Below are 27,236 nucleotides of genomic sequence, written 5' to 3'. Positions count from 1 at the left end.
TTTTGAGTGCACCACTGAATCTGGTCCTCTATCGTCCTGCAGGAGGTGGGGGAGGGGCCCACGCCCCCCTCAGGTAAGGCAGGGAGTACAGCATGCGTAGGTAAGATGAGCCGTAGCCATAGTAGCGCTACAAGAAGGAATACATGTTTAATTGTAATAGCGGACCACAAACAAATGTGCAACTTTCAAAAATATCCAAATACCAAATGACCAGACAAGTTATATCCATCACAACATACTAACCTCATAGCTCCCATATCCGGAACGCTTCTCAATATGATGGCCATGGTCACGATCAGCCTTTAAAATCATGCAGAACGTGTTTTATTATTATTTACAGTTTACATGTCATTGTTGTGATGTCTGGTACCATTGTTCTTTTCCGGGTACTTTCTTGTAATACATTTTGTATTAGAGAAATACTGACCTCATGGCTCAGACGCTTCTCCATGACATGATCATGGCCACGAGCAGCCTTGAAAAGCAAGCAGAAAGACTGTTCAGTAACTCAGTGACTAGATCATCCTTTAAAAGCAAGCAGAAAGACTGTTCAGTAACTCAGTGAATAGATCAGTCTTTAAAAGCAAGCAGAAAGACTGTTCAGTAACTCAGTGACTAGATCAGTCTTTAAAAGCAAGCAGAAAGACTGTTCAGTAACCCAGTGACTAGATCAGTCTTTAAAAGCAAGCAGAAAGACTGTTCAGTAACCCAGTGAATAGATCAGTCTTTAAAAGCAAGCAGAAAGACTGAGTGACTCAGTGAATAGATATTTACAGGTCCTGGTTGTCATGTCCCGTAAGTCTCACCTCACAGCTGGACAGAAGTATGAGGAAGCCGACAAGAGCAACAATCTTCACTCCAAATAACTGCATCTACAAAAGAGAATGACAGTTAATAATAATAATAATAATAAGATCTAAATTTCTGTCTAAAATGTTACAGTATATACTGTACACTACCCTTCCAATACCGTTCCCATTTCATGGTCTGACTCTTTTATGCTTATATTAAATGTTTCATGTTTTATATGATTTGATACCTTTTCTCTGATCTTGTTGTACAGTAACTATTTGTTACTATTCTCTGTCTAAGAACAAAGCACCAAGTCAAATTCCTTGAATGTGACCAAACCTTGCCAATAAACAGCTCCAGCTCTGATTCTAAAAATGCACTATGCAACTAGTGCAAAATTACAAAGGTATAATAATTAACTTCTATATTAATTTACCTTGAAAGTTGTATTCCGATCCGTGTTCCGAGTCAGTGTATTCAGAGTCGTTGTACAGTATGCTCAACAATACGATTTTAATTTGTGCAACAATCTGTACAGTATTTATAGTGTCTTTCAGCCAATCACAATTATTATCGTAAATAATATTGTGCAATTTTTGTGTGTTATTGTATCTTCTTCTTCTTTTTTTTGTCTAACGTGTATCCTTGCAAAACAGACTAAGTGTCAAAGCAGGTGTTTAATCCATTTTCAGCCACAGGCAGGAGTTAAACAGTATTAAGAGCATTGGTGTATGGTTACAGTCATGTGTCTCGTGACTGATAACATATCAAAATACTGGTGGATTTATTGCTATCAACCAAAATTGGATTCATGGGTGTGGAGAAGTGGATCATATCCTAGCTAGCAGAATCAAATCCTCCGGGGCAGAGGTGGCCACAAGGTTAGAGGAGAGCATTTGGTGCCTGCACAGGCATAAAAATCACATAATTGACACTTTTATGATATCAACCAGAGGACATAATATTCCAAAAGAAGCTCTAAAACAAAATAAAAAAGACAACAAAGTGCATGGTAAATGTTCTTTATTGTACTTGCTGATATTAAGACTTAAAGTAACTTTTCAATGCACATTATCACTCATGGAGAGACGGGGGGGGTGTACAGTAGGCTATAGGTGGGGATGGACGGATGCACAGATCTGCACAGGGAGGAGAAGGTGGAGGTGCAGGTGGTGATGGAGGTCTTTAGGGAGCTGCTGGTGGTGCAGGTGCAGCTCCAGAGGGTGGAGGCGGTGGCGGTGCGGGCGCAGAGGGCCTAAAGGGTCCCCGACGCGGAGGTGGCGGGCGTCCAAAGGGTCCGGGTGGAGGTGGCGGGGGTCCAAAGGGTCCGGGTGGAGGTGGGGGGGGTCCGAAGGGTCCTCCGGGTGGGGGTGGAGGTGGTGGCGGTCCGAAGGGTCCAAAGGGTGGAGGTGGCGGGGGTCCGAAGGGTCCTCCGGGTGGGGGTGGAGGTGGTGGCGGTCCGAAGGGTCCAAAGGGTGGAGGTGGCGGGCGTCCAAAGGGTCCGGGTGGAGGTGGTGGATATGGATATTCCCCACCAGCTGGAGGAGCCAACACACGGAATAAATCGTAGACCTTTTCTACGATTGTCCAGAGCATTTCCATGGCCATGGCCGTGTTCTATACAGAAGAAAAACAAAAGAACCTTTTTCATGTACAGTATATAACGCTGCATGTGATACAACCTCCTTCACATGCGTATACAGGGCTATATCTTGTGCCACCCCTTAACCCTTATCCCTAAACTAATTTGCCATTCTTTTACTATTTAAAAAAACCTTTTAAAATAGTTCAAATAGGCGATCTACAAGCTCACAATGTCTCGATGTAGATCGGCTATTTTAAAAGGTTTTTTTTAAATAGTAAAATGTATAGGCAAATTAGTTTAGGGATAAGGGATAAGGGTGGCGCAAAATGGAGCCCACAGTCCCTATACTGACCTCTGGATTCTCCAGGCCGTCACCGATATCCTGCATAATACAAATAAAATAAAATAAAATATAGATTATATAATACAACATCCATAACATTGCATGTGATACAACCATCCTTTGCATAGAGTATAAAGTCCATAATATACACTGACCTCTTCAGTCCCCATGCCAGGATCAGGAATAGGAGGAGACATAGCCTTCACAAGCAAAGCAAAGATATTATTATTATGAACACAATGCAGTACCATAGTGTTATGAATTCCAAAATGTCCTTATTGTAATGCCTAATGATACATTGCATTCATATTATTGCCACGTCTTACCAAGCAGCTGGAGAGAAGTGCCAGGAAGACACCAAGGGCAATAGTCTTCACTCCAAATGCCCCCATCTACACACGGACATACAAAATATATATTTATTCATCTCAATAAAACATGAAAGTACTCAAATTACTTTACTATTTTCTATTCCTATAACTCCTATTCCACATTCCCAGCCCGTGTAGGACTATGTGCACAAACAAACTTTACCCTCGCCGCCCGGCTGCCCTCCCCCGAACCTAACACGGCCAATTGCGTCTATAATATGGATGCTCAGCCTAACTGGATGCTTCGTGGTGGATTTAAACCCTTATAGTCTACGGTTTTCAACCATTTTCATATCAAGGCCCATTATTTATTTGGCATTTCAGCCATGGACCACCTTTGATGAGATTTAGTCTCTCAATATTTTCGTAATATATTGTAATATTATGTCTGTGGTCTGGTTACACTTGCATAGGATTTTGTCCACAATTACATGCTGTAATAATACAATTGATGTTGGTAGGCTACCATTAGGAGACACAACAGGCGTTGATGAAAATAACCTTATTGTGTAGACTGTAGACTTCTGGTAAATTAAGTAATGCAGATGTTTCATTTTACGCTCCCAAGAGTTAAATATCGAAATAAAGGTCCATTTAGTTGCCAACTCTCCATCATTTAGCTGGGGACCACCTGGAACTCCCTCAAGGACAACTGGTGATCCCCGGACCACTGGTTGAGAACCACTGCTCTAGCAGATGTACAAGCTCGCTTTCTGAATAGTCAACTCAAGAATCTAATCTATTAGATGCTTTCCTCATGATCTTAATGCGTTAATGGTTACCAGAAAGTATACCTTCTTGTTCCGTTCCTAAAAGTCCTTGAAGGAGTCCTTAATTGCTGCGATGCAGTCGTCAATGCAACACACATTTCCATGACGGTATATATATAGTGACATTCAGCCAATCACAGATACTGTTAAGTTGTAAGTGTAATTGTAAGTTACAATATTTTGCAATGTTGGGTGTTGTACTGTATATTGAGTTGTCTGGGTGGAACTGTTGACCGTGCAAATAACAAATACAAGTTTGAGCGGCTCATTAAATCTCATGGAGTTACAAAGAGCAATTAGAAATGACTGCGTAAACTGTCTGTCATGGTTGGTTGGGTTGCACACCTTATTGTGACCGATTAAGATTTAGAAATTGTGAGGATAATGTTGCCATAAAATAAATATGTGAAATACTATGGGAGTGTGGAACTAATAGTGGCCCATGCTGCCATTTCAAAACAATTGTGTGAGGGCAAAGATTGATTTCATACATATTATCACCTCTGCATGCAGTCCCTCCTCTTACCACTAGGGCCGAGCACCTCAACGTTGGAGAGCCTCACTGGGACCTTGGTCTTGTCTCACCTTATTCCCATTTACACACCTGTCTCCATTTTCTCATTAGCCCTGCAGTTGCCTGATGACACTCACCTGTGTTCACTTCACTAATCAGCCTCTAGTCTTTAAATACTGGACTCATTCTGCTCTCACACTGCCAGTCCCAGATCCAAGTTTGTTAGTTTGATGTTATGTGTGTTGTGTTTGTCGTGCATTTCCACACACCTTAACCAACATGTCGTATATTAGAAATACGACTTAACTACCTAAACCATAGAGAAGACTGGAGTTCTCTAAACTAAATAGCACTGTACACTTGTAGGAGAGTTAAACCAGGCATCAAAGCATATGATCGGATGAAGAACAGGCAGACAGGTGAACTGGAGTGTTTGTTGAGTTGACCATGTATTTCAAACCAAGACCAAGACAGCAGAGAGGTTCCCGCGGCCATGCCGGCCCATGGGAGCACAGCAGACTATAACCACCTTGATGGCTAGCCCGCTCAGACTACCTTAACATTGCATTTACGAGACATTATATACAGTACTTTTGCATAGACCAGAGATGAATACAGGGGTGGAGTCTGAAACTTATCAACATATGGCACATCTCAAAAGGTTCCTTGAGACAATAGAATGCTAAATGTCTCCCACACTTGGCAGAGCCTGAAAGAGTTAACCATCAAATTAGCACAGTGATCAAAATTACCCCCCCCCCCCCCCCCCTCTCTCTCTCTCTCTCTCTCTCTCATTAGCAGGCAGGCAACAGTGCAGTACTACAGCGCCCCTACTGGCCCCTACTGGTACATACTGGTGCTCATTAACACATAGGTGAACGAAACATACACACAGACTCAAATGGATACCACATGTTCCTGCCTGTTTTGTGCTGCTGCTGTTGCCTCCTCACGTGATGTAAGCTATTGAGTGTTCTTTAATTGTTTAATAAATACTGGACGTGACCTGCCTGCCTGCTTGTTCTGCTTCCGTGTCCTATTGAATTAAACAAGTAAGAGCAACCAATACATCAAGAATTCCAACCAATTAATGAACCTCCATCTTGATCAAATGGCATGTCCCATATACTGTACATGCTGTAACAGAAAGGCCTGTGAAGGCCACTTCACCCCTTTTGCTACCAGAGCATATATATTTTAATGATGTTAGTTTGGGACACAAGTGTAGCCATGCCGCAGTCAATACCTTCCCCAAAAATGTATCCTGTATCTTTTGCAAAAAAACAATCTACAAGGAACCACATGAGGGTTGTAAATATCTAATCAAATTCCTTCCTGTGAGCTAACACTTCAGTGGGTCCTCTCCTTCACCCTAGCTGACCTAGGGCTGACCGGACAATGACCCTTTGCCCAAGCAAAGCACCCATCAGCGTAAAATAAACAAGTCTTGATAAAGCACCGTCACTGGAAACATGGGTGTCCCCGTCTCATTATGTGGAATGCGCATCGCGTCACAGAACTGGCTCTGACCATTGAATAACAACAAATGTGGATTAAAACTGTATGCTATGATATTCTATGATGGTGTATATTATGATGTATACTGTACTACAATCTACAAACAATACTTTAACTGTGACGTTTTTAAAGGTGATGGATCTCCTGTAAAGTAAATTTCTTGATTTCTGACTTTCTATTTGACCCCAACCTGTCATGTTTGGTAACACACTACTCTGCACACAAGTGTATGCAGAGTCTGAATCCACGGTCAGATGTATTAATATTCTGCATGATAGTGTAATTAACAAAGAGGTTAAATTGATCAGGCCCATTGAGACAGCAGTTCAAAGTGGGTGGAACATTATGACTGGAAAAGACAACCCAGACCCTTTTCCTAAGGGGGGGTCTGCTGTGAGCCCCCAAAGCAGGACAAAGACTGTGGCAATCTTTTTCTGGCAGCATCAGTCAGTTATCTCCTCTTGGCGGGACGACGGGCGGTGGCAGCGGGCCTGGAGGTGGAACAGGCCCTGGATACGGCCACGGCCACAGCCCAGGAAGGAGAGGCCAGAGGGGGAAGGGAAGCTGCTGAGGTTGGCCGCCACGGGAATGTTGGGTAGATGTAGACTATCTGTGGCAATAAGAGAACAATATATGATGTAACCTTTATGCTATGCATGTCCATACAGTTCAGTGGTTTTCAACCAGGTGGTCCCCGTGCAGCTAAATGATGAAAAGTTGGTATTAGCCTTAAATGGACCCTTATTAGAAATGTTATGTTTGTTTGCTTTGCTTGTTTATATATATATTATATATCTTAATTTCCTGAAATTTTTATATTTTTCATTACCTGAAAAACATTTCAGAGATATTATATAGTATAATACAGTATGAATACAGTAACATGTCAGTTTATGTATACTTTACCTTACAGCTGCAGCTAGTCCTTGACAGAAACTAGAGAATATGAGCTAGTTTTCATGCTCTGACCTTCACAGTGTGTTACAATACGTCATCATGTCAGATGTGGCTGGACTGGACTCACCACAACCTTTGTGTACAAACTGTACATGATCCAGACAGGCGAGAACATAATCCACTTTAATGGTGGCATTTTGAAACATATCCTGTTCATAATCCTTGGTAGATTTGCAACAGATTCTGGCACATGTACGAATGCTGGGTGTTCAAATGACTAATAACGGCACAGACCATTTTTGCAGGAGATTTACATGCACTCATGCACACATGGCACACATGCATATGTGCGCACGCACACACGCACGCACGCACACACGCACGCACGCACGCACGCACCTCACACAAATGTACCAGCTAAGATCATTGGCACAGAATTACAACTTCATCAAATGCAGTACATCAACACCACTCGCTGAAAAATGGAAGCCCAAGACACTATGAGAGCACTAAATACCTTGCTGATGTTTGGTCCTTCTATATCTAAAAGAACAAAAAAATAAATGACAGTAGAATCACACATCTCAGCTGTGGACATCCCAATTCCATTTGTTCCTATACTAGACCTTTAACCCATTCTGACCTGAGATCAGATTCATACGAGGTTTCCGCCGGACACACACTGGTCTGATGAACCCATTCTGACCTGAGATCAGATTCTAAAAATGTCAGTCGCTCTTCGATTTAAAAAAAATAGCAGACCTACAAGCTCGTATCGCGCCACTCGGTGGCGCGATATGAGCTTGTAGATCTGCTATTTTTAAATAGCTAAAGCATGACATGATGCTAACACCAAAATGGGTCTGAGGATTGGGCCACCTTCACTTAACGTGGCCCACAGGTTAATATCAGAATACTGATATATTATTCATTTCAGCTGTTACAATTCCAAACATGCAAACATGACCCGCTTTAATAACTTACTTCAGTCAGATGCATTTTGTTATAGCCAATCAGGATGGGATATGAAAAATCGGACAGATTTGTCTTGATCACATCACCTTCTTTTCCAGTTTGTTCTGTAACATCTTATCTACACAACCTCTGCAAACAGACATGGCGTATACAGCAGGGGTGGGTGGGCATCTTTGATGATGGGGAGGGCCACTCAATTTCTACACTTACTCCAGAGCGATACCTCTTACCTCCGTAACTTTTTCATAATTAATGCCCTACTTCTATTCTAGCAAAAATTAGCAGATCTACAAGCTCAAAATGTGTCACACTGCGACGCATTTTGAGCTTGCAGATCTGCAATTTTTTAGATATTATTTTTTGCTATTTCTGCTATTTTTGCAAATTATTATTAGTTATTTCTTTATTGGAATTAAAATGAAAAGTAAAAATGTTATTTAAGTTCAAATGCATTTAGTTATATTTATGTTAACTGTATGAACTTAAATACAAAAAAAATACCATTTTAATACTAGTCATTAAGCTACCAATATAGACTGAAGTAATTAAAGCGGGGCATGTTTGGAATTGTAACAGCTGAAATCAATCAATAATATATCAGTATTCTGATATATTATGCTGAGGGTCACAGTTGAGGAAGCAGAAATGTTGAGGATGCAGTTGATGCTGCTCTCCTCCAGAGGTTGACAGATACCCGTGGCAGGACAGGACCAGAACATACACTGTGCTTTTGTTAATGCCCATGTTTATTCAACATGATACTCAGCGATTAGGCAGCTTATGCAGTCGCACACACACACACGCATGTGCACCCACATGCACGTGCACGCGCACACACACACACACACGCATGTGCGCACGCACGGCCACGGACATAACAAATATTACCATTACCAGACCATTACAGGTCTGTAACTCTGAGAGTGTATACAAATTAATGCACACACAAATTTGCACTGCACTCTCAGTTATGGGGTCCTTGAAAAATACAATTCAAATGTGTGAGAACTACTGAACTATAGAGCGCCGAAGTCTGACGTCACTTTCACTAGAGGGCACCAATACACAGGTTCATGTATTATTTTATTTGCAGTGAAATCTCCATAGGGCGTTTTTTGGTCGCTTCATATAAGAACTGTGTTTGAAAAATAAACCGACCAGCGACCACCCCAGCCTTTCTGTTGGGGGAGTGGCTGTGCGTCGTTAATGATGTCCATTCATATTTGATACAGCCAGTTTCTGGAGAAAATGGAATTAATGTGGCCGCAAAAGCCTTGAAACTACATATGAAGGCAATGTCGCTGCTAATATACGTCACGCCCAGCTGTCAACACATTGTGTTCCTGAGATGCCTTGTTGATGTAAGCTCAGCTGGTGGTGATTCGACTCGTACTAACCACGAAACATTAAGAGACAACAGGCAAACATCAAAATAACAATTCTTCTACATTCTCTAATTTTGTAGACTTCTTGTAAATGAATATATAACGATTATTATCTAATAATTCTTCACATTTTATATACAAAATGGAATAAAGTCAATTATGCCAATCCCAGCTAGTATTTATAATCCAAAACATCACATTCAAACCATGTTCTTGTCCACTTGCTGTTTATTGGTTTAATTTCACACAGTGAATACAAATGATATATCCAAAAACAAAATGGAGGTGCATTAATGTTCCTCATTGGAAGTTGATGGTTGATCCCCATGCATCTCATTTCCCCAGCGGAGGTAGGACAGGAGGTAGCACAGGAGGTCGTAGCAGCAGCATTTGCATCATCATGTTCATATCCTGCTTAAGACAAACAATGCAGTTATATATATCAGAGGTTTTCATCCCTTTTCATATCAAGGCCCATTATGTTTTCCGGCATTTTGAGCCACGGACCACCATTTGATGACATTTAGCCTCTCAGACCCCAAACTTAAGGATATTTTGTTATCGTTTGATAGGATGTTGTCCACAATTCCATGCTGTGTTGATGTTGGTAACATTAGGAGAGATAACAGGCAAACAAACGTTGATCAAAAATAACAATTCTCCTACATTCTCTAATTGTGTAGACTTCTTGCAAATTAACTCAAGTAATGCAGATGTTTAACAATAATGTAACTCTCGAGGGTGTAAAATCATTTAACACTCAAGAGTTAAACACCTTAAAAGGGTCCTTTTGGTTTCCAAGTCTCCTTCATTTATCCACGGGGACCACCTGGGGTACCCGTGGCTAAACCACTGGTACAGTCCATAAATACAGTTATAATTATTATTTATTAACTGTATTATCAGAATATATATACTGACCTCGTCACTGCTGCTGGATCTTTTCACACGCTCATGTACCTCCTCCCCTGCCTTTGGAAAGCAATCATTAAATGTCACGTTAGTATGTCAAATCTTCAGTTCTTTCTACAAGCGCATTGTGCGCTTGTAGATCGGCTATTTTCTAAAGCTGTTGAAAACTTGAAATGGTACATTCTGCATAATGAATATTTTTAGTACTTTAAGTATGTTTTGATGCCAATACTTTTGTACTTTTACTCAAGTACATTTTGAATTCCCGACTTTGACTTGTGACGGAGCAGTTCTATATTGCAGTAGCCTATTGATACTTTTACTTATAAAGTAAAAGCATTGATAACCTTTTTTCCCCCACTGACTAAATATGCCGCTCTCAGCGAAGGCACACTTTAGCGTCACCAAGATGCCAAAAGCCGCAAGCGGCAGGCGTCTCTTCCTGGTTTTTAGGACAGCTGGTGGATGGAAATGAAGCTCCACCATACACGGCAGAATTCCACGGGGGAGCAGGAGCTTCCGCGAATCTGACCGCCGCGGAATTCTGCCACGTGGGTGGAGCTTCATTTCCATCCACCAGCTGTCTAAAAACCAAGGTTAATTAAATAAGGTTAGGTAGCGAAGACCGTACGGTGGACTCCATGTTGCTCACTGGAAGGAAAGACACATGCGCAATTGAAACCAAGGAAGCTGAACGCATATAGCATATAGCCCTTGCTAAAAACCAGGAAGAGACGCCTGCCCCGAGTGGCTTTTTGGCCACGCATGGAATCCCAAGTGTGCTTATACACCCTCTGAGCCCAACATGTTCAACCCTATAATTACAGGATCATACTGATACTGCATGACACATAGTCTAGGTGACCTACCGGGAACGAGGAGCACAGTGCTATGAAGCACAGAGCCAGGACAACAAGCCGTTTCATATCTAAAACAAGAACATTAAGGCATTCATTATTATTATTATTTGTCATAACAAAAACAACGATTCTGGATACGTTTTCGTTCGAAACAGTTTAGATGACATATATTGCTGATTTTGAAAATGAACAATGTTCTCCTGTGAAGAAAATAAAACATACCTTCAGTATAAGGACAACAAACCCGACACAAGTAATAGGAGTCGCGATGACCGTCTGATGGTGAATCTTGTACTGTCTGGTCCATCGTGCATGCGAGCTTTATAAAGAATATTCCAACCATGCAATCAGGTGTCGAATTAAAGCTATTGTCATTTTAATTGTATCCCTAATTGTGGTAATATGGTGAAATGATTATAATAGATAGGTGGTCCATGTCCAACAATAAATGGCCAACACCCAGGTCTATAATCTCATGGTGTTGTGAAACTGGACGGATGTTGAAACTCTGCATGATTCATGGGAAGTTCAATGGTGTCTTGTGTTTTTATTGTCACACTTAATAGTCTCCATATAGCACTTAAATTTTTAGAATACACATTCATCTGATATTCAAACTAAAAGTCACATGCAGTATAATCAGTTGACTTGCCATATCGTCTATCTTCGTTATATTGCATAACATGAGTTATGGATTACTTTTGTTTGTTGTTGTTGTCATGGTAAACCATACAGCTTAGCTATGAATAACTTAAAATAAATATATGTTTTAACAAATTCCATTCAGTACAAACTGTGTTCCATATACTTTAGACGTTGACTATGTGAATGTAAATCAGGATGTCACACACACGTGAGAACACAATGATATTCGTCAACACCACACAACAACGGTGTGACCTGATATTTTAAAGCTTCAGTGTGAAGAACATTAAAAACTCTTCACATCTTTATGGGTATGTTTCTAAATTCATGCATGGGGGAAATGTGGGCAGACAAAATACAGTCAATTCTGTAATGAAGAGTGACTCGTGGTTTATTTCTGCTCTCTAACCTCACTTTCACCGCATATATTCAAAGCAGAAATAGTATACGTATCTATAGGATACAATACACATTACAGTAAGCATTGTACAACAGTACTTATTATAATCAAATCAAATCCAAAACGTGACATTCGTTCACTTGCTGCTTGTTTGGCGCTGTGAGATGTGGCTGCCTGTTGCTGTTGTAGCACTTCAATTTCCCCTCGGGGATTAACGTTATACCTTTAAACAATGCAACATGCCATTTTATTTTCACACATTTGGAAGTTCTCATTCCATAAATGGAATTCATCATAGGAGGTCATATCATGGTCATTTGCATCATTTGCATTTTTTGCAGAGCACATTACAGTACAGTTGTACTTATTATCTGTGTGTGTGTGTGTGTGTGTGTGTGTGTGTGTGTGTGTGTGTGTGTGTGTGTGTGTGTGTGTGTGTGTGTGTGTGTGTGTGTGTGTGCGTGCGTGCGCACAGACTGTCTGTCTGTCTGTCTGTCTGTCTGTCTGTCCAGACAGACAGACAGACAGAGCCACAACTTCAACATTATATTCCATCATACAATCAATCAGAGGTCAAAGCCATTGTCATTTTAATTGTATCCTCATGGTGGTAATATGGTGAAATAACATAATTAATAGGTGGCCCTGCTGTCTACAAGAGCAACGCCCAGCAGCTCTAATGTCATCATGGTGTTGGGAACAGTGGACGGATGTTGAAACTCCACATGATTCATAGGCAGCTCAACAATGGTGGCTTTTATTTCCCCTTGGAACGTCAGCAAGCACAGAACTCACATTTATTTGTCTTCATTTCACTTAAAATATAGCCTACACTTGTTTGTTTGTTTGTATGTATGTTTGTTTGTTAAATTGTTTTATATAGCAATCATTGCTAACAGGGTCTCCCCACCGGTCTTTAATAAACAGAAAATATACATTATCAGGGCCGGGATATAGCAATTATATCAAAAAGGAAGTAGATCTCATACTGCATACAGTATAAAGAGTGAAATTGGAATTGTTGAAACTAAAATATGGACAGACAAAATTGTAACCCCACTTTAAAGTAATCTTATAAATTATCTTTGTGGTTCCTTCTCCTGATTGGATCAAATTGGTATCTTGATCTGATTCCCTGACCAGATTTTATTTTTCTTCTGCATTTAGACCTGAGGCAGATTAAAAGAAAAAGAAAAAAAGTCTTCTAAATCATGACAGCTTGTCAGCTGTCAGTGGTTAATCTCAACCTTTTTCATGTCAATATTTGGCATGGCAGCTAAAGTGTAATGCTTAAAGTTTAAGAGCCATAAACGTTTTCTTTTTATACATATTTTGAAAATTCCTCTAATCTGGTGCACAGGTGATGACATGCACATTACATGCATAATAGAATTACAATTTATGAGAATTGGCACTCAAAGCCTAAACTGGTGACCACCAGGTGGCGCTGAAAGAGTTAAAGGGGTTCCCTTCCTGAATGGGTAAAGGCAGAGGTTCCCAAAGTGGGGCCCGGGGACCCCCAGGGGTCCTTGAGGGAGTTCCAGGACGTCCCCAGCTATGATGGATAGTTAGGAACCAAATGGACCCATATCTCTGTTACTCTGAGAGTGTACAAATGTAATTTGGTTCCATTTGTACACTCTCAGAGTTATAACATTGATTTTAATATATAAATTGGGGTCCCAGAGATATAAATGCCATTACATCCGGGGTCCGTAGCCTAATGCATGTCAAACCGGGGGTCCCTGAAATTAAACTGGTTGAGAATCACTGGTAGAGCTGTAAAAATCTTCTCTTATGGGGGTCTCTGGCATATATTTTCAAATGGGCATCCGCAGGCCAATGAGTGTCAATTTGGGGGTCCTGCATGAAAAAGTTTGGGAACCACTGGGTTAAAGAGCTGGAGAGATGGACCCCTAACTGATCAATCTGAGTCTATAGCAATGATTACTATCAGAGTAAAGAGCTTTAAGTGGAAAGAAATCTTTATGCACTTAATGCCTGCCACTCCCTTGTCTGATTTGTCATCCCTGTAATTTAAGACAATTGTATTAAACATGCTATATTTCCTTCCTCAATTAAACAAACAGGTTTGAAAACAATGAACTATCTTGATACGTTTGAAAACGCTGATTGCACTGTAATTCTATGTCTATTATATTATGTTTGCGTTCTTCCTTTAAAATATGTTTATTTTGAACCTTCTTGATGCCCTTGATGTTTTGTGTAAGGAGCTTGTTATTGCAACGCGCTACACAAATAAACCTGTCTCACCTTGTCGTATTAGGTGGAGATGAACGATTTCATAATATTAAGTATTACACAGTATTACAGTAGCTGTTAATGAGCTGTCGACAGAGGCTAAAACACTATATATAAGAAGTGCTCATGACTTGGTTTCAACAATATCACTGCTGTCCTGTGTCCTGACAAACATCTGAAATTAAAGAGAAGACTACAATAAGGTAACAATTAACTTCTTCAGTATGTGTATTGATATGTAGCCTATGTTTTTATAATAAGGAGTCATGGAAATGTGTTAATCTGCTATGATTTTTATGTGGGTTTTTAAAATATATGAAAACTATATGCTATATCCATGAAAAGAACCATTGCAGTGGTTTTCAACCAGTGGTCCTTTTTTAATGTTTTTTTGTGGAATTTGCCTTTATTTTATATATTTTATAGAGGGATAGACAGTAGGATGACAGGAGATGGGGAGAGATATGGGGGGGGGGAGTCATGCAGTAAGGGCCGTCGGGATCGGGAGTTGAGCCCGCGGCACACTGCCAGACTGGATTACCAGCCACGGTGCCTGGACCACTGAGCCACGGCCCAGGCCTACCAGTGGTCCTTGAGAGGGTTCCAAACTTTCAGGTGGTCCCCAGCTAAATTATGTAGAGTTGGTAACCAACTCTACCCTAATAGATATTTAACTCTTGAGAGTGTTATTATTGCTAAACATCTGCATTACTTAATTTACGAGTCTACACAATTAGAGAATGTAGAAGGAATTGTTATTTTTTGATCTCTCCTACAACAATACAGCATATTCTTTAGTTTGGGGTCTGAGAGGCTAAATGTCAACAAATGGTGGTCTGTGGCTTAAATGCTGAATAAATAATGGACCGTGATATGAAAAGGTAACTACTGCACCACTATAGAATTAGTTTGTTTTCACTTTCCAGCTGAAATCATGCTGAAGATAACACTCTTGTTTGGCTGCCTCCTGAGCCTCGCTTTGGCCTTTCCTGTGAGTATGAAATGATAAAAGGTCAATAATTGTCTTCCACATACTGTACGAACAGTATCACCAAACCAACACTGAAGGTGCACAATTTATTTTTATTTTTTACTCCCGTAGGTCGAAGATGAGCACCAGCGAGTTGCAAGATCCGACTCAAACTCCAACGAGGTTTGTGAGATGAAAAAAAAAAAATCTTCCAAGATCACAATTACATTTGTGAGATGACTGAGGTCGTTGTATTTAGTGTCATTCATTAATCTACGTATACAATTTGTTTGTGATTTTTTTCACAGCAACTGTTAGCACTTCTTCAAGCACTGTTTCCAGCTCCAGCCCCAGCTCCCGCAGCCCCAGCTCCCGCAGCCCCAGCTCCCGCAGCACCTGCCCCAGGGCCTCCTGGCCCTGCTGGCCCTGCTGGCCCTCCTGGCCCTGCTGGCCCTGCTGGCCCTCCTGGCCCTCCTGGCCCTGCTGGCCCTGCTGGCCCTGCTGGCGCTGCTGGCGCTGCCGGCAAATGATTTCACAGAGTGATCATTGCTTGAACCAATTTTGGACATATACACATGATACACATTTTGAAAATGAATACATGAAGTGAAAATGATGTTGTAATGAATCACATTTGTTACATAAATCTGCCATGAGGACAACATATGATTGTTTGAGTTCATTCACAGTCGAGCCTGCATCATGATCGCAATCACAAAATGTCAGAATTAGGTTAAACTTACTGGAGGAACTATAAGTATCTCATTTATATTGATAACATAAGTAGGACCACTTTTATTTGTTGTTATCTCTGCCAGACGGAAGGCCGGGAGGTGGAGATGTTCTGCCCCTGTGAGTGTATTTGTCTGTGTGCAACCCAATTCTTTCTAAACATGTTGCCCTTATATAGCTCTCTTCCCGTTGTGGCCATAGCTCTTGATCAAAATGTATTTGTCTCTTTATTGCTAAAACAATTATTTTATAATTATTCTACAGATTTTGTTCCAAACATTAGACACATAGCAGGTAGGCCTACACACTAATATCTGGTGATTTTTTACATTTTTTTATAATTCCATCCTGATTGGTTTCCAAAGTTTGCACGAGTGGCCATTTTTGAACAAAATGCCTCAAATCATGCATGCTTGCCCACAATAACCTACCCGCCCTGGCGGAGACCTGTGCTCTGATGAGCAGTTTATTATTTCGTATTTTTTGGCAGGCAAAATAGGGCCCATAACTGGTTGGCTTCCAAATTTAGTAGGAGGAGGGTGTATGGTGTATGTGGAGTGGCTCAGAGCCTCTGCCTGATGGCCTCAAAAGTCTAATATCTCCCCCAGTCCAGAGGGATATCCCTTTGGTCTAGTGGTTAAGATGTTGGACTTTCACGCAGGAGGCCTGAGTTTGAATCCTGGGCGTTACATAATGCAATTGCATGGTGAGATCTACTGTGTTCTGCATCTGTGGTCTGGGCAGTCCGAGCAGCTGGCCAGGTTCATGAGATGATCGAGACACTAATCACATCATTTCAATCACCTGTTGGGTTTGGAAATGTCAGAACAAACAGAGCAGAGGTGAAGAGCAGGAGCTCTTCGGGTGCCCAGAAAGAGTCTCTACAAAATATAAGAAATACAATATAAAAAAGCAACAACTTCACTGAATTCCTAAGTGTCTGTGCAGAAGGCTTTAGTTAGTTAGTTAGTTACTTTATTGACACAAATGTATAAAACATTGGGTCCAAACAATAATAAAAAACGAAACCGTGTAAAGGTTATATCAAATAGTCTTCAATGTAAGGTGTACTGCTGGTGCTGGTATAGAGTGGAACATCTATATAAAGAACAGATAGATCTGGGTTGATGGCTTGGTACGTCTTATATCTTGTTCCCTCTTTGGATTGTAACTTATGAATCATGTCCCTTCGGTCACTCTCAATATGATCTTGTGTTTCCATTATCTCAGATAAATGAGAATACTTGACGGTGGTTCTCCTTTTTCAGCAATTGAAGAACATACCACAAGGGGTCATCAAGCATGCCATTTCGTTGGTGAAGAACCTGGCTTGCTTTTCTCTCATCAAAGCTTGCACTGAAGGCAGTCCTGCTTCCAAAAAGGCAGGTTAAGTTAGGTGTAAGTAACCCTCACCCCAAGTAGGGATTTCACTCCAGACATGTAGAGAGTTTCAACAGACTTTAAGGGAGTTTTCAACTTTACTTTTATTTCTAGCCGGGGAGCCACATGCAGGCCGGGAGCTCTATGTCATGACACAGTGTGTGTCATGACAGTGTGTGTCATGACATGTGTGTGTGTGTGTGTGTGTGTGTGTGTGTGTGTGTGTGTGTGTGTGTGTGTGTGTGTGTGTGTTGTCTGCAGAAGAGTTCAACTCGGGGTCAGTCAGTACGAGGTCAAATCCCCACCCCCAGCTAGAGAGAGTGTGTGTGCATGTGTGTGTGCGTGCGTGTAATTAAGGGTACCCCAATAGGCGGCCCGCGGGCCATTTGCGGCCCACAGAGCGCCCCCTTGTGGCCCATGAAAGAATTTCCAAAAAAATAATATATATTTTATTTTATTTTTATTTATTTTTAAGGGTCCCAGATATAAATGGCATTGAATGGGGGTCAGTAGCCTTCTATGCATGTCAAACTGGGCATCCTTTTCAAATGGGGTCTTGCCCTGAAAATGAATTGGGGAACCCTATGTAATAGGTCTATGAGACAACGAGAGTACGAGACAATACATTTATTCTAATTGAACCTACATGAGTCCATAGTTATAGTTGTCTTATGTATCTTATGTTAAAATGTGCTCCTATAAAAACCAAAACCAAAAACCTGTCATGAACATGTGGTCTCGCTACCTTCCTGGACTACAAAGTCACACGTACCTCCATGCAGCCTCCCCCCTCTCCACAAGGAGGGGAAGTGCACTAAAGCATTATGGGCATTGTAGGAATTCAGCAATCCAGTCAAACCTTATATAGTCAAACACACAGACTACTACAAATACTAACATTGAGTGACTGCAAGTTTCTTCCAGCGGTGAAATATCCCTTTAAAGTGTGTTGTCCTGGGAAGCAGTCAGGTGTTGGAAAGGGGGGGGACAGAACAGACAGAGTTCAGTGTGTGCGTGCGTGCGTGCGTGCGTGCGTGCGTGCGTGTGTGTGTGTGTGTGTGTGTGTGTGTGTGTGTGTGTGTGTGTGTGTGTGTGTGTGTGTGTGTGTGCGTGCGTGCGTGCGTGTGTGTGTGTGTGTGTGGGAAGGCCAGCGTCTGGCTCTGCTTATAGCCCTGATAACAACTGCACCCACAGTACATGTCATCATCATCATCATCATCATCATCATCATGGCTGTCTGACAGGATGAACCTCTACCGGAAGTAATGCGGGAACGCCTACTGAGTGGCAAAAACTACTTTCTGGCCTTGACAACCCCATACATCCACACAGAAACTCTGATTGTATTAAACGACGTTAAATTACGTTAAACTTATTTTTACACTAACTTTGCCACTTGATTTGACATTCACTTTATGCATGAGCATACCCTCTATTACCTTGTGTTGTTCTTGCTTACTGTAAATCGCTCTGGATTAAGAGTGTCTGATAAATTGCACATTGTAAACCGTTTTTGACATAATGAGGTCTCCACAGGACAGGACATTTACAGTACTAAAATACTTTTAAAATTTTATATTTAATGTCTAATGTCCATTTTTCTATAATCTGTAGTATACTTCTACTCCATTACCAAAGGGTCCATTTGGTTTCATATTAGTCTACATCAAGAGTTAGATTATTGTTAAACATCTGCATTACTTAATTAACAAAAAGTCTACACAATTACAGAATGTAGTAGAATTGTTATTTTGATAGTTTACCTGTTAGCTATCCTATGGTACCAACATCAATACAACATGGAATTGTGGACAAAATATTCTTAAATTTTGGGTCCGAGAGGCATCAAATGTCATCAAATGGTGGTCCGTGGCTCAAATGCAGAATAAATAATGGACCTTGATATGGAAAGGGTTGAAAACCACTGATGACCAAAGTGACCAGAGAGTATGACAGAATATTTAATTTAGTAACATGTGTGGGAAATGAGTAAAATAAAAAAACGACATATTTGAACTGTAACTGGAATCTGTTTCATCATGGTATTCATGCTCTGATTGGACAATGTGTGCATGGGTGGAGACAGCATGCAGCAGAGCACATGGTGTGTGTGTGTGTGTGTGTGTGTGTGTGTGTGTGTGTGTGTGTGTGTGTGTGTGTGTGTGTGTGTGTGTGTGTGTGTGTGTGTGTGTGTGTGTGTGTGTGTGTGTGTGTGTGTGCGTGTGTGCGCGTGCGTGCGTGGTCTGTAGTGCATTCAGCATACAGTAACCAGTGCTAGCAGCAACACGTGGTTGAATCCAACAGAAGAAATGATTTTACAGCATATTTATGAGAGAGAACAGGTAAGAAATATTGTTTATTGTTGATTGACTTAACACGTTAACAATGAGTTAATCATATTCTGACATCTTTAAAAAATAAAATGATAACTACAATGACGTGTCTGTGTCTGTACTCAGCATGGATATTAGGCATCTGCAATGCAGAATGAGAATCACATGTTATTGTCACATCACAGATTTACAAAGTGAAAGAGTCGGTTGAAATGAGTTTTTTTGTGCATCGTTCCCGACCGCCATATGGTTTTAGGAGTACAGTAGGAGTACAGAGTACAGTAGGCTAGTACAGCAATACAGCTCAGGTTCTCAAACTGTTTTCATGTCGAGGAAGGACCACCAAAATAAATACTATTTTCAAAGTTGCATTTCTCTTTATTTGGCAGGTTTGTTTTGTTCAATATCGCTTTGAAAAAGAATAGCAGATCTGCAAATCTGACCCACAGAGCAGATGTATACAGTATGATAGTGGTTAAACCGATACAAACTGATTTTGCTCCAGGGGACCCCCTTAAGGACCCCTGGGGGGTACCCGGACCCCCTCAAGGACCCCTGGGGGGTACCCGGACCCCCTCAAGGACCCCTGGGGGGTACCCTGACCCCCTCAAGGACCCCTGGGGGGTACCCGGACCCCCTCAAGGACCCCTGGGGGGTACCCGGGGGTCCCCGGACCACACTATGAGATGCACTGTAGTACTGTATAGCACTCTGAACTGACATGCTCACAATATGGAGAGCCAAAGTTGAAAGTATTGATTGATTGATTTAATACTTTATCTGTATGCAAAAGTGTGCCTGTGTTTTATCAATATAGAATTGAATCCGTTGGAAGAAAGGCTGTTTTGAACATGCATTCTGTAAAGGTTTCACTCACTCGACAGAATATGTCACAGCTGTGGTTTTGCACGTGTGTACCGTATAAGATTCTTAGCTTGCATTCTGTTAAAATGAATCAAAAACATCATTAAAGTGCTTTAGAGGTGTGTATTTAATGTCCAGGTGTGTCAGTGATAAACTGACGGCGGTGGAAATAATAATTAGTCAAATGTGCTACCATATGGTTGGAGTGAGAAGTGTCTCTTCACCACGTGTCGTGTCGTGAGGTTGTTGATCGGCTACTCTCGCTAAAACAAAAATAGTATCATCATAATAATTATAACGATTTTGGACGATTCGGACAGTGCCGATTATTGTACAACAGCATTTTATCAGGATTGAGGTTTTATAGGGATTAAAAGTGCATTATGACTACTACTACTACTACTATGGGGCGGATGGAAACCGCGAGGTTCCCGGCTCCCTCAGAGTCAGTGTCGAAGTGTCCTTGAGCAAGACACTGAACACCTAATTGCTCCCAATGTGCAGCTTGGTGCCTTGCATCATGGTTTCCTTGAATGCATCATTTATTATTTACAGCAGTAGTAGTATATTAATATTTATAATCTTGTCCTAAAACACAAACACATATTTATTTGTGGGTCCTTTGAGAACCACTGGTTAAGCTAATAGCAACTAAAATTATGTGGATAGTGAGTGAGGCAGGCAGGCAGGCAGGCAGGCAGGCAGACAGACAGACAGACAGACAGACAGACAGACAGACAGACAGACAGACAGACAGACAGACAGACAGACATACACACAGACACACACATTACATAGTGTGTCTTTGAAGATAATACTTCTTTTATTTCCATTGTCTCCTCCTCTCTCATGGTGCTTCTATAGTGCCGTGCAAGTAGAGAACCTCCGTGGCGGGTCAAGTTCGGTTGCGGCGGCCACTCCCTCTCTAATTGAAGCTTTGTCTCACTACGTCTCGGCTCGTTAGCCTCGTTAGGCCGCGAGGAGTCTTCGGGAAGGTCCAGCGTTCCCACTGTCGTGTCCACTCACCCTGACGTGGATTGTTTGTGGTCATCGTCAGGACCAGGGGTGGGCAATTATTTTTCCCAAGGGGCCAAATGAGAAACGGATAAATATTGTGGCAAAAGGCTGAACTCAATTATGCATAACATACATTTTATTTCTATATCAAAAGATGCATGCATGCACCGCTGAAGCCTCGTTTTATACTTCAATAATGGGATGTGCCGATGAGACATTTTGGCCAATATCGATATCCGATATAATTAATTGCTGTTATGTCCGATAACCGATATTACCGATGTCGATATGATCTCATTCTGTATTGAAAAAATCTGAAAAATACATGTAACAGGGTATCTGCACTGCAGGCTTAGACAAGCCAGATCGGATTTAACTTAAACACCTTTATATTTAAAGGGGAATACTGTACCACTCATTTTCAACATTTTACTATGTCATTAATATACCTTTGAGCTGTTGTGTGGAAATAATTTGAAAAGAAAGTCCCCCCATTCTGTGTTTCCTAGAACTGGAGGTCTGAAAAAAATTATTAACATGGTGAATCACATCTTGATAAAAACATAATTAACATGGTAATTAATCGGTCTGATTGATTAATCAAACCGATGCCGATTAATCTAAAAACAACTCAAATCGGCCGATACCGATGTGCCGATTAATCTCCCATCAGTCCTGATCTACAAGCTTATATGGAATGAGACTCGTTGTGAGTGGTGTAATGGTGTTCATTTTGTTGACTAAGACTAAAAGACTAAACTGTTGATATATCTAGTGACTGACTAGACTATAAACATAAAGACTAAACTGTTGATATATCTAGTGACTGACTAAAGACTAAACCATTTCAGATGGCTAAAATAGGATTAAATCTAAACGGTGTGTTATTCAAAAGACTATATAAGCCTTAATTATCTTGGGCGCCGCCTTATGCCTTATCACTACACTTCTTTACCATGTTTTACTATGTTGAAAAACATTAAAAAAGGTTCAAAAATAGTAAAATGTGGCTATACGTTTCGGGAAAAGGGCTAAGGCTAAGGGCCCTAAGACTGAATCAGAATTTGCTGTAACACTGGTTCTGAAAGCTTATTTATAGCTCAGCTTGTAGATTAGCTATAATCTAGATCAACTTTTTCTAAAATCTCTTGAGAAAGTTTGAGAAATGTTAGTACTTTTCCTTTTCTTATTAATGTAAATACAGGCCTGCGCATGCATGAGTATAATGTTTATATTGCGTATTCTTTTTGTAATTTTACTTATGTTAAAAACAACATTAATAATAATGGTAATAATCTAACATTGCTGGCGTGTGTGTGTGTGTGTGTGTGTGTGTGTGTGTGTGTGTGTGGAGGGGTCCAGTTCATCTGGTCTCCTCCCAGCAGGGGTCCACCCAAACAATAGCCCCGCTCCCCCGCAGGGGGTCCGTCTGCTGCTAATCCACGTGGAAGGACCGTTGTACAGTAGAGCAGAGGTTCTCAGGTCAAGCCTGCACCTTTTCATCCATGAAGGAAGGAAGGAAGGCCTGAATTTATAGAACCATTTATGTCATAATTAATTAACACTGGTATCGGTATTCGGTATCAGTATCGGCTAACACAGAAATTGTGGTATCGGAATCGGATCGGGAAAGAGAAAAGTGTATCGGGACATCCCTAATAATTAGCATGCAGTGCCGTGACTTGTATTATTCCCAGTTTTTCATGTGTCTATGAGGTGACAGTACTTCATTAGACCCCTCGGTGTGGTTATGTGCAATGATGTCTTCCCTTTGCATTTAGGGTTTCCTCCTGGAGGCTGAAACCTGGACAGTCAAACATGGTAGTGACATCACAATATCATCCCCTTACCTAACTCCTCCCCCTTTATCGTACAACCACAGCTGTGGGTGTGGCTTCAGTTCAGGTGGAACTGAAGCCATCACCACCCACCAGGCAAACCAGGCATACTTAACCACTTGAACCCGAGCATCGCTGCTCTGGTGTGAACATTCTCCAACAAATAGCCGATCTACAGCAATCCGCAATGCACATGCGTGCCAGCATGCGTGTGTGTGTGTGTGTGTGTGTGTGTGTGTGTGTGTGTGTGTGTGTGTGTGTGTGTGTGTGTGTGTGTGTGTGTCAGCGTCACACAAAGTGGACCAGACCCAGGCTGACTGTCTAATCTCTGCAGGCAACTGTGATGTCATCATCAAAGTGTCACAATCACCTGGAGAGGTTGGACCGTCACTCTGACATCAACCAGTGGTGGAATAAAATATACTACTTTTTGAGGGGCCCTCCTATACTGTACGTCCAGCTTTGAGGGTTTGTGTAAACACAAACATTGCTTTGCTACCCCAACCTATGACTAGTTTTGAGTGTTTGTGTAAAAATAATCACACCCATGTGAAGTGAGGGGCGCTCTAATCAATTATTGACCTTATACCAACCTTGAAACATACCTTAGTTATGTCACCAAGAATGGTGATCCCTGATTGGCCAAGGGTTTCCACCGACATACCGACAAACATACCGTCAGCCGATTTGGAATGTTTTAGTTAGTGTTTTAATCAACTAAATATCACAATATTTGATGCCGTCATAATGACTGATTTTACACTTATGAAAATAGACGATCTACAAGCTCACAATGTGTCAAGCTTGTAGATCTCCTATTTTTAGAAGCAGGGTGTTTTAAACCCGAGGTTAGATTCAGGGTGATTCACATGGCAGTGTGTCATAGAAAGCTGTGATGAAGGTTAGACTCAGGGTGATTCACATGGCAGTGCGTCATAGAAAGCTGTGATGAAGGTTAGACTCAGGGTGATTCACATGGCAGTGTGTCATAGAAAGCTGTGATGAAGGTTAGACTCAGGGTGATTCACATGGCAGTGTGTCATAGAAAGCTGTGATGAAGGTTAGACTCAGGGTGATTCACATGGCAGTGCGTCATAGAAAGCTGTGATGAAGGTTAGACTCAGGGTGATTCACATGGCAGTGTGTCATAGAAAGCTGTGATGAAGGTTAGACTCAGGGTGATTCACATGGCAGTGTGTCATAGAAAGCTGTGATGAAGGTTAGACTCAGGGTGATTCACATGGCAGTGTGTCATAGAAAGCTGTGATGAAGGTTAGACTCAGGGTGATTCACATGGCAGTGCGTCATAGAAAGCTGTGATGAAGGTTAGACTCAGGGTGATTCACATGGCAGTGTGTCATAGAAAGCTGTGATGAAGGTTAGACTCAGGGTGATTCACATGGCAGTGCGTCATAGAAAGCTGTGATGAAGGTTAGACTCAGAGTGATTCACATGGCAGTGTGTCATAGAAAGCTGTGATGAAGGTTAGACTCAGGGTGATTCACATCTGGCAGTGTGTCATAGAAAGCTGTGATGAAGGTTAGACTCAGAGTGATTCACATGGCAGTGCGTCATAGAATGCTGTGATGAAGGTTAGACTCAGGGTGATTCACATCTGGCAGTGCGTCATAGAAAGCTGTGATGAAGGTTAGACTCAGGGTGATTCACATGGCAGTGCGTCATAGAAAGCTGTGATGAAGGTTAGACTCAGGGTGATTCACATGGCAGTGTGTCATAGAAAGCTGTGATGAAGGTTAGACTCAGGGTGATTCACATGGCAGTGTGTCATAGAAAGCTGTGATGAAGGTTAGACTCAGGGTGATTCACATGGCAGTGCGTCATAGAAAGCTGTGATGAAGGTTAGACTCAGGGTGATTCACATGGCAGTGTGTCATAGAAAGCTGTGATGAAGGTTAGACTCAGGGTGATTCACATGGCAGTGTGTCATAGAAAGCTGTGATGAAGGTTAGACTCAGGGTGATTCACATGGCAGTGTGTCATAGAAAGCTGTGATGAAGGTTAGACTCAGGGTGATTCACATGGCAGTGCGTCATAGAAAGCTGTGATGAAGGTTAGACTCAGGGTGATTCACATGGCAGTGCGTCATAGAAAGCTGTGATGAAGGTTAGACTCAGAGTGATTCACATGGCAGTGTGTCATAGAAAGCTGTGATGAAGGTTAGACTCAGGGTGATTCACATCTGGCAGTGTGTCATAGAAAGCTGTGATGAAGGTTAGACTCAGGGTGATTCACATGGCAGTGTGTCATAGAAAGCTGTGATGAAGGTTAGACTCAGGGTGATTCACATGGCAGTGCGTCATAGAAAGCTGTGATGAAGGTCTAATCTCAGCTGGCAACTGTGAGACGTCTGCTCTCCTCTCACGGCGCCTGCGGGGGTTAAACTGAACATCTCCTTAACGTCTACACAATGCTAAACTGAACCTATAAGACCATTCATATGTCATTTGGAGTGTTGCAGACTTTCTGCTTGTGCAGGTTCTTTCTCTTAGTTAAACTGAAAACGGCCTTAACAGCTACACAAGATGCTCCTGCACTGACTGCAGAGATTAAACTGAGAGCAGTTTGTGAAAGGTATATGGTATCTGTACATTGACGTCTGCATAGTTGTATAGTGTCCCCTCGAGAGACCCAAAAAATAATTCCCCATTCATTTTCCTCATAGACTTTTCAAAAAGCCAACTCGAGTTGTGACAAATCATGACAATAAATCATGACAATGATCAAATAATTAGAAAGAAGAAAAAAAGACTACAACACTTTTTGTTTTGTTTTTCTTCTTACAAATTATTTGATCGGCCCAAAACATTGTTTATTGTCATGATTTGTCACAACTCGAGTTGGCTTTGTCCGCGGCGTAAACGTCCTTAAATAAATACTTTTAAAAAAGTCTATGAGGAAAATAAACAGGGAATTATTTTCCGGGTCTTTCGTCGTCATGAAAGGGGGCGGGACTGCGATGCTCTATACAGTATATGTACACTGACGTCTGACTGCTGTGTGTCTCTGTTTTTTTTGTTTTTGAAGGTTCTTGTCAGATGGAGGCGTGATGGAGGCAGCCCAGTTTCCGGCAGAGACTGAAGGAACGTTCTGATGTTGATGATACTGCATCAGGAACTGACTGGATGATATGGAGATACCATCAGTTCCCGATGCACTGCCTTCAGCATCCAAAGAAACTACACACACACTAGCATACTGCCTACAACATCCATGATGCACTGCCTTCAGCATCCAAATAAACCACACACACACACACACACACACACACACACACACACACACACACACACACAGTAGCATACTGCCTACAACATCCATGATGCACTGCCTTCAGCATCCAAATAAACTACACACACTAGCATAATGCCTACAACATCCATGATGCACTGCCTTCAGCATCCAAATAAACTACACACACACTAGCATAATGCCTACAACATCCATGATGCACTGCCTTCAGCATCCAAAGAAACTACACAATAGCATACTGCCTCTACACTACAATATCCATGATGCACTGCCTTCACCATCCAAAGAAACTCTGTATTTATGTCCGACGTCATTTGTAGTCCTACGTTACGTCTGGGTCCAAGTGGCACCAGCTCCCGTCCGCTTCTCATTGTAAATAGCAATATCTAAACGTGTGAATCTTTTTACAATAACGTTATTTTTCAGAAAGGAAGCCATTGAGGGTTAAAATGCGTCTTAATGCTTCCAACTCGAGTAGAATGTTCTGTACAAGTGTCCATGACAAAGAAAATGTATGATGTGGAGACAATAAAGACTATTATTATCATTATTGAAGGTGGTAACAGTCCATTTGCTCAGTAGGCCTACAATATTTCGGGGGCA

General features: G+C 41.5%; 1 protein-coding gene and 2 long non-coding RNA genes across 3 annotated transcripts; 1 reads left to right on the top strand and 2 right to left on the bottom strand.

The window, feature by feature from the left end:
- Positions 1-1,798: 1,798 nt before the first annotated feature.
- LOC310859011 (uncharacterized protein) lies at positions 1,799-3,943 on the bottom strand. Its single transcript, XM_083765364.1, has 5 exons — positions 3,886-3,943; positions 3,047-3,112; positions 2,876-2,920; positions 2,730-2,759; positions 1,799-2,409 (listed from the first exon to the last, which is right to left on the bottom strand). Exons 2-5 carry the CDS (start codon positions 3,110-3,112, stop codon positions 1,978-1,980), a joined length of 573 nt encoding a protein of 190 aa, XP_083621490.1. The 5' UTR covers positions 3,886-3,943; the 3' UTR covers positions 1,799-1,977.
- Positions 3,944-9,363: 5,420 nt separating this feature from the next.
- On the bottom strand, positions 9,364-11,214 carry LOC310859015. Its single transcript, XR_014569260.1, has 4 exons — positions 11,145-11,214; positions 10,932-10,990; positions 10,072-10,122; positions 9,364-9,561 (listed from the first exon to the last, which is right to left on the bottom strand). It is a non-coding gene; the product is annotated as an uncharacterized lncRNA (long non-coding RNA).
- Positions 11,215-14,357: 3,143 nt separating this feature from the next.
- LOC310859014 lies at positions 14,358-15,863 on the top strand. The gene is made up of 4 exons (XR_014569259.1): positions 14,358-14,432; positions 15,156-15,220; positions 15,332-15,382; positions 15,508-15,863. It is a non-coding gene; the product is annotated as an uncharacterized lncRNA (long non-coding RNA).
- The last annotated feature ends 11,373 nt before the right edge of the window (positions 15,864-27,236 follow it).

Source organism: Protomyctophum parallelum (genome assembly GCF_964188405.1).
Source record: "Protomyctophum parallelum genome assembly, chromosome: 5".
NCBI classification, from domain to species: Eukaryota; Metazoa; Chordata; class Actinopteri; order Myctophiformes; family Myctophidae; genus Protomyctophum; species Protomyctophum parallelum.
This window is presented reverse-complemented; position numbering and strand designations above follow the sequence as displayed.